Source organism: Lactuca serriola, chromosome 7, assembly GCF_051521515.1.
Source record: "Lactuca serriola cultivar US96UC23 chromosome 7, Lser_US96UC23_V15, whole genome shotgun sequence".
Classification (NCBI taxonomy): Eukaryota; Viridiplantae; Streptophyta; class Magnoliopsida; order Asterales; family Asteraceae; genus Lactuca; species Lactuca serriola.
The window spans coordinates 128,810,051-128,818,956 of NC_136414.1; the positions used below are offsets into that span (position 1 = coordinate 128,810,051).

Here is an 8,906-nt window from a genome sequence, read left to right on the forward strand (position 1 = left end):
TAGACCTGTCACACCCCCGAACCAGACGGCGGAAACGTCCGGGGGCTGTCGTGACTCAATTGCATACCATAACATTGAATATATATGAAACATAACAACATTCGTCACCATTCATTACATAGTACAACCAGTAGTGTTTACATGTCATACATTGTTTAAAACATTACATTCCCAAAAATTAATTGGTTCCATTCATTCAAAAATAAACTGCAACCGTCACTGAATATGATTTCCCTTGATTCACTGGTTCCCTGAGAATACAAGTATTTTGAAAAACGTCAACATATGAAATGTTGGTGAGTTCATAAGTAGTGTTTGAAAGCGAATGTTTGTACTGTTTGAAAATCCACCAGAAAATCCGATATTTTCTGAAAAGAAAAGCTTTTGAAAACGTTTGTGAAGATCCATAGGTATGCTTGTTTGTTTCTATACTTGTAAAAAAAAATGTTCATTTGAAATGTATGCCTTTCAAATCTGTATGTATTGAAAACCCTAGGAAAACCCGATGTTCTCCTAGTTCCTTGAGTTACATGAAGTTACGTTGAAACCATTATGTAGCGTATAGTGTCAGTCCCAGGCGACGTTGGAAGGTTCTCGAGCATGATTATTTACTACAAACCCGCATTACACAAACGCCCAGTTTATAGTTATACTAACGATCCCGAAGGCGTCGTCCGTACTAATCACGTTATCCAATCGCCCTGACTAGGTGTAGTCCCACATCCGAAGAGAAAGAGGTCACGAAGACCCCGGTGACTCCATTAACCGGTTGGGGAAAATATGCGTGCGAGGGGTCCCCGACCCGCCTCGTAAAATATGCAGACTCTTCTAGCAATACCAAGGACCCTTGGGGACCAGTGGTACAAGCCATTGAAAGTCACTCTACGTTGTGCCAAGTCGGTGAAACTCAACACTTCGTAGAAAATATGTGTCTTCGGGCCTTAAGATCAGGTCATTGGGCTAGCTAGGCCCAACAAGCAAGATTTTACACTTTTGGGGCCCGAAGATGGTGCGTAGACGTCTGTGCACACTCGTATGTATATGTATTACCAAACGTTATTTGTATGAATCGTAGTATCGAAGAGTTAGTAGTTGTAGATTTCCATTGGCTCGAGACCGAGCCAATTCGTTTAGCAACGACTTTTGGTATTGTAATGAGTTGTATTTCGTCGATAGTTGCGGTGTCATTATTTGATCAAATTGTACATATTGAATTAGCCTTGAAATATTTCTGTTTTCAGCCCCTCATTATTTGTAAAATTTACATTTTCAACCCTTTTTATGTAATATTTCCCGGTTTGGTCCTTAAGCTATTTTTCTTGACATTTTAACACCAAAAATTATTGAAATTAATATTTTCCAGCATATTTTTCATAGAAAACAGTTTAAGTCCCTGAAAATGCAGTTTTTCTCGGTTTTAGCCCTTCTTTTCGCAATTTTGACAATTTTGGCCCAAATTGGAAAATTTTTGCAACTTTGGTCCTTTTTAAATTTAAAAAGCATTTTAAACCTTTGAAAAGGATTTGGGACACTTATAGTCCACTGTTTTACAGAAATTCACAGTTTTGGCCCTCCAAAACAGAAAAATTCGCATAATGGGCCTCCTTGGGCCGAAATTTTCATTTTTAGCCCAATAAGCTTGAAATTTATGTTTTTAATCCTCTAATTGAATATAATTCCAGAAATAGTTTTATGGAAACTGTTTTGGCACATTTCATCCATCAGAATCTGTGAAATGTCAATTTGGGCCCCTAATTTTGTATTTTTCACATTTTTGGCCCAAAATGTGTGTTTTTAGCTTAAAGAAAATTGTTACTAACCACTTAGCTATTTTTCTTGTATCACTTTATATGTAGAAATATATTTGAAGCTAAAATCATAAAACATAAGTTATATCTCGGTTTTGAGGGGTTTAATGGCTAGATCCAACATTAAAACACATAAAAGCATACATATAAGCATGGAAATCATACAAGGCATACAAACACATATAGATCTACACTTTCACTTGTATTCCCCCCCCCCCACAAAACTCATAAAAACAGAAAATAGGGGGTATGAAGCTCACCTTGGGTGTAGTTTCGGTTTTTGGAAGAAAAGATGGAAGAAACTTGGTGATTTTCGGCCCTAGCACCCCTTGATGAAGATCTCGAGTTTTATGGAGTTTTCTAGGAGTATGATCACCAAAGAAACTTGTTTAGAATAAGAGATCTCATGTGAGAGGGGAGTTTTGAAGTTTAGGCATGGAAAAACTTACCAAAGGATGATGATAATCTTGAAGAATCCTCTTGAAATCCAAGAAAATTTCGTGACTTTGAATGGAGAGGAAGAGAGAAGTCTTGAGTGAATCTAGAGAGAGTTGAGATATTTTTGGAGTGTGTATGTGTGTATGGCCGAGAGTGAGAGAGAGGAAGAGAAAGAAGTGATTTTTGAAGTGATGCTTGCATGGAGGCATGAGATGTTGCTTGGATATCCTATGGGTAAAGATGAGGTGGCATGCATCAAGTCAACACTTCCATTTCTCTTTGGGTTTGGGCCTTTGGGCCGAGATTTTTAAAAAGGGAAAAGAAAAATTTGGGCTTTTTCCCTTAAGCCCAAAGTTTGAGTTAGTTAAAGTGTGTTTTATGCTTAAAAGAATGTAGTATGATTTTTATATTTTTATTGGACTAGTTTAGGTTATTCATGGCCCAAAGCTTTCAATTCATTTCATTATAAGCCCAACATGACCTAAAATGTTAAAACAAATAAGAGTGGGTCCAATTAGAGCCCAATTAGGGTTCTAAGCCCATGATAGTCCAATTGGAAGCTTATTGGCCCATTTGGATCCAATAAGGAAGTTCTAGCCTAAATTAGACTTAACAAGAACTTCTAGGGTCTCCAATTGTTTGATGACTATTTGTAGTTCTAGCATGTTGTATTTGATTGAAGTTTTTGATTCACATTAACTTGAATGTATAGATTACATGGCTCAAAATTTACAGTTGTGACAAGACCTGACATCGGTACATCTTTAAAATAGGCTAGAATCCAACTGCTTCTCAAATCAAACATATCTTTCATCCATTTATTGTCTTGTAACTTATATTTTACCATTAATGCATCCCATCTCATTTCAAAATCTTTCATAGAAATTTTGGAGTCCTATACTATATTATTGAAGTACGCCTTAAAATCCGATTCATTCATTGTTTCCCAGCTTACCTTCAAAAACAATTCATATATTATCCTGTTAGAATATAATATAGTATAAAAGGCATTTCATTTAATATATTATCCTAATTACAAAAAATATTTCATTTAATATTCTGATAAGAATATAATACAGTATAAAAAGGCATTTCATTTAATATATTATTCTAATTAAAAAAAAATGCCATTTAATACTCTGATAAGAAAAGAACAATAATGTCATATTTATATTGAATATAATGTCATATTTATATCGATAAGAATATAACAATAATGTTAGTACCTTCAATGGAAGTTTTCTTGTGATATGTCACATCCAAAATCTATGCTTTGTGTATGACAATACTATCTCAATAGCTTTTTTCATTGCTGGATCTTGATCGGTCACAACCATGATTAGTGCTTTTCCAAAACACATCAAGAATGACCGGAGTAACCAAATATAGCAATTTGTATCTTCTCTACACAACAAACCAACTCCAAAAGTGACACACCTTTTGTGATTATCAATGTCAGTAAAAGGTACAAATACCATACAATACCTAAAAAAACACAAAAAAAACCATTAGAATATATAACTAAAAATGTTTATAATTCTAGAATAAATACGTGTTTGTACGATATGTTGCGTCAAACTAAACAACGTCCCCAAATAACTCAAAGTTTTGTTTTAAAGTATCATCAGCCCAAAAGAGAGCATTTAACTGCTTCTTGTCACATCTGTATTCGTATGTAAAATTTGTAACATTCTCTTTACGATTCTGAAGCTTTGTAATCAACAAATTTGCATCAGTGCCCCCGATGTGACAATTTATATCCCTTGTAAAAATTTTCCAATCTGTCTCTAGTCCACCAACAAATTCACATCCTCCTTTTATAACGCACATTAGCCTATATGCTGTAGTTGCCCCCACCTTTGCACTCGACAACTTATGTATAAAAGCTTGATCAACAATATCCAACTGACATTTAGCTCTTGAAAGATGCATACAATCTTGATTGATCAATTTGTGGTTGTGCTGTTGTTCAAAGCGCCACAGGTAAACTTTTGAAGAATGTGGTATAACTTTGAATGCAACAAAAGCTTTGCAATTTGTGCGTTTACAATTACTATTTCTCAATTGCTTGTTATGATCATCCCTAATTGTGTCTAAAGTAGAAGTGTTTGGCAATCCCCCTCTGTTGCATATAAAATATTTCAAAGTTGTTATTCCACTCTTTTTCCTCTCTGTTGATTTTCTAATATCAAAACCAGATCTTAATACATATCCTTTATACCACTTAATAACATCTTTGATATCTTTAAAAATTGAACCCATATGAGGTATCCAACTAGCTTCAACCTCTGGAATCGAAAAGAAAGAACCATCAACTCCAATGAATTGTTTGCAAGAGCCATATTGTGCTGCAACATTGTCACTTTGAACTACAAAAAAGAATAGACTACCATGTTAACATATAATCAGAATACTTTGCATTTATATGATTGTAATCATAAAAAACCACAATGTTATATGTGCATTATTCTATAATCATAATATGCAATAACATGAACTTATCACTAACATCATTCTATAAGAATAACCGATATCAGTAACATAATTACCTTGGATTTCCGATTGATTTTCATCATTATGCAGAATCTCTGAATCACCAGAACTGAATTGATGATTTTCTTCATCGTAATGATCATTTCCGATGTCATTCATATCTAAATCATCCATAATTGTTACTAGTTTAAAAATTGAATATGTTATATGCAATTAACAATGAAAGAAATGAAAACTCAAACCTTTCTCAATTGATCAAATCTTGATATAAAGTAAAATTTAAAAAATTACCTTGGGTTTCCGATTGATTTTCCTCGTTATGAAGAATCTCTGAATCATTAGAAACGAACTGATGATTTTCTTCATCGAGATGATTGTTTTCGATGTCATGCATATCCAAATCATCCATAACTGTTATCATTATTGATATATAAATGTATTTACAATATTATATAAGAATAACATGCAGTCTCATGAAATTATCACTAAGATGATGTTAATGAAAAGCAAATATATGATGTTAATTAAAAGAAAACAGATGACATATTGTTGAAAAACATAATGATTGAATGAAAGTTAAAAATCAAACAATGAAATAGATGATGCATTGCCAAATAACATATTATAGATTAAATTCTTTTCTAGGTCAAACAAATTCAACAACAAATGATGTTTGATTGCTGAAATTACAAATCATACAAATATAAAATTAGAGAAATCGATAATAGCTTGATGATTCAATTCATGAACTAGGTTAAAAATTGAATATATTATATGCAAGTAACAGTGAAATCGATGGAAACTCAAACCTTGATCAATTGAAGATTTCATGATGTTGAGTAAAATTCATAGCTTGAAAGATCGTAAACAATTGTTAATGATGAAGATTAGCAGAAATCGTTGAACACTTGAACCACTACCGAAATCGATGATCACAGAGTTAAAATTGATCAAAATCTTCTAATGAATTGCTAATGTCGATACATGAACATAAACATCAATCACTTAGATTAACAATTGAAGATGTAGAAAAATCAAGAACATGAACTCGAAAAACACAAAAATCGCGAATTTAAAAGCTATGATTTAGCATCGTTCGATCAATGTCCAAATCAAATCGATTATCGGTTGAAAGAATATAAGAGTGGAGATAGAATATTGATCAAATTGAATTGAAGAACAAGGAATGCTGATTCATCGAATAAATTGGTAGAAAACCGGAACATATGAGATGATTTATTGATGATGTGAAAATTAAGCTAACCTGATATTTGATCATCTAAAATTTAACCTAGTGACTAATCTACCCCTAATTAACTAATCAGTTAGATTAATTAGTGTTAATCCCTTTTTTTTATGAGTCACAATATGAAATTTGATCAACTGCTAAGATTTGGTCCCCATGTCTCACAAAATATAGGTGGTCTCAAATGAACCTCTACCTATATATATATATATATATATATATATATATATATATATATGTAGGTAGGTAGGTTCCGTTGAGATTAAAAATAAAATAGAGATCTTGAGATTCAACCTCAGCCATTTATTTCACATCTATCGCTCTAAGCCTCCGGTGTACCGGCGCGGCAGGCCTGGTATAATCATAAATGATTATACAACGTCGCTCATTCCTTTCTCTTCTGCTACCATCCCCACCCCCACCACCTCTAACACTAGCCGACCACACCACTGTCACCTCGATACTTATACCACCGTCACCTCTGTCACCACCACCTCTTCTGCCACACCAATTGTGATAATCATTTATGATTACTTAATCTGTGAACATATATATATATATATATATATATATATATATATATATATATATATATATATAATCATTTATGATTAGGCATATACGTATAAACATGTATAATCCTATATGATTATACCTCTCTGCCATATAATCATTTATGATTAGACATACCCCGTTGCTGCCGATACGCTGGAGCAATAGAGCGGCAAATGAGAAATATGTGGCTGAGGTTGAATCTCAAGATCTATACTTTTTTTTAATCTCAAGTGAACCGTCCCTATATATATATATATATATATATATATATATATATATATATATATATATAAGTTAAATAGAGAACCATTATTAATTAAGGAACCAATCCAAAACGTCGAAATTTAAAGCGATCAACCGCAAAAGGAAAGGTTGTAGACTTTTACAATAGACGCAGATGCATCAGATTATAACAAAACATACTGCCTTTTTTTTAGTTTAATTTTTTTAGGTCTTTATCGAAAAAACCGAATATACAATTGTTCGTGATTTTTCGTCCTCTTTTCATAGAGATTCATATTGATATATACAAAATGATTTTCTTTTTTCAAAAAACCGACTTCATTTTCTTTGTTTGTTGAAAAGTTAAGGTCTATTTTTTTGTAGAAAAAAATTAATAAATATATAAAAATTCATATTTTTTGGTACACTTTAAACATAGATTCATATTGATGTTTAAAAAAAATTGAAATTTCAGTTCAAATTCACATTGTAAACCTGTTCAGATTCATATTGTGAAGCTGTTCAGATTCTCGTTGTGTGACAACCCAAAATTTCTAGCTTGTACAAACATTCAAATGTATCAAAGTTAGCCTCGTTTTGTTATCTTTTAGCACGGTTTATGGTCTAATTGAGTGTTCTAAGCCTAGTATAATCTAGGTATCGGTCTTGGGATGAGTATTTGTGAGTGTAACACCTTGCAAATGAGCCAAACACAACAACACAAGGTGTGTGTAGCCGCACACCCTAGTGTGCGGCCACACACCCATCCCAGCCACACACTCCCACCTATATATTCAACACTTGGTCATTTTGAACATTTTTTCCACTTCTTCAAGGCTAGAAATTGTTTTCTCTCAAGTATCATCCAACTTTTCACTTCAATCTTCAATCAAGTAAGTGATTCATCCTTTGATTAGCTAATACATGACCTTAACTAGCCTTCCCCTATGAATTGATCCATGAAAACACCTATTTGGTGTTAGATCTTCAAAAACACCAAGAACACCAAGAACACCTACTAGCGTTTTGTACTTTAACTACACTTTTAAGCCTCTAAAGACCCTTTAATTATGCATGAAAAACGCCATTTCATATGATCCTCAAGGGTATACGGCCACACACACCATGTGTAGCCATACACACCCTTTTAAAGGCCCAGAATGGCATCAATCTCCCTTTCCGACTAAGCAATGGTCAACACCTTCCCCTAGAACGTTCCTAAGGCTTGGAAACATGTTTTTGGCACACTTCGTAGTGAGTGTGCGGCCGCACACTCTGGTCGCAATGACATAAAATCCATGATTTTGTGGCCTTACACTCCAATATAGGTCCATACACCCCTTATATGCAACCATAGGTGTTAGTAACACTTAATTCTAAGTGTTTTGATGTCCCTAAGGCGTGTCCCTATCACCATTAGTGGTTATATACATTTTATGTATTCATATATGTGTAATTATATGTTAAATAGGATTCGTTTGTGCTCAAGACTCCAATTGACACCCAACAATCTTATATCGATCTTTCATTTGAGTTACTCACTATAGGTGAGTTCATACCCCTTAATCAACCTTTTAAATGTTTTTAAATGCTTTTATGGGGGGGGGGGATACAAGTTGAATCATTATAGTTATTATATAAATCACATGTGATTTATAACTATCAAACAAATGGATTTACTTTACTTTTAACTGTTTGTCAATAAAAATACTTCAAAATGTTTATCAAACTCTTTTACATGCTAAACTCTTTATCAAACTTGTTTTTTATGCCAAACCTTTCCTTTTAAACTCTGTTAAAACTTATAGATTGTCAAAAACCATGTCTATACATATATAGTTATATAAATAAGGATGGAAGGACTTAGGACTGATAACTTACTTTAATTCTTGTTCCTTGTTTGGTTGGGGACTTAGAGTACCCTGTTGTTTGTCCGAGTGTCGTTTGATCCTTAGTTATATATTATGTATATATGTGTAGATATAAAGCTTTTACCTCGGTTCCAACACCTTTGGGTAGCAAAGGTGTATAAACTTATTAAGTCATTCAAACAACATTTCTAGTAAACTATAATAGGTATAGTTTAGAGGTATACTACTTACTATTTTCTAGTACAAGGAAGCATACAAAGAGTCAGTTCATAC

At 33.2% G+C, this 8,906-nt stretch overlaps 1 protein-coding gene across 1 annotated transcript; it reads right to left on the reverse strand.

Moving 5' to 3' along the window:
* Positions 1-3,499: 3,499 nt before the first annotated feature.
* On the reverse strand, positions 3,500-5,160 carry LOC145064351 (protein FAR1-RELATED SEQUENCE 5-like). Its single transcript, XM_079011818.1, has 4 exons — positions 5,031-5,160; positions 4,796-4,921; positions 3,847-4,615; positions 3,500-3,731 (listed from the first exon to the last, which is right to left on the reverse strand). The coding sequence occupies exons 1-4, from the start codon at positions 5,158-5,160 to the stop codon at positions 3,500-3,502; spliced, it is 1,257 nt and encodes a 418-aa protein (XP_078867944.1).
* Between the last annotated feature and the right edge of the window lie 3,746 nt (positions 5,161-8,906).

What these genes read in the sequence shown, in the direction of transcription:
- LOC145064351 (XM_079011818.1), bottom strand. Translation starts at nt 5,160, where the DNA reads ATGATAACAGTTATGGATGATTTGGATATGCATGACATCGAAAACAAT. An exon ending in AAATCAATCGGAAATCCAAG is followed by an intron (nt 4,616 to 4,795) that starts GTAATTATGTTA and finishes TCTTTTTTGTAG; the next exon opens with TTCAAAGTGACAATGTTGCA. An exon ending in ACTTTAAAACAAAACTTTGA is followed by an intron (nt 3,732 to 3,846) that starts GTTATTTGGGGA and finishes GTGTTTTTTTAG; the next exon opens with GTATTGTATGGTATTTGTAC.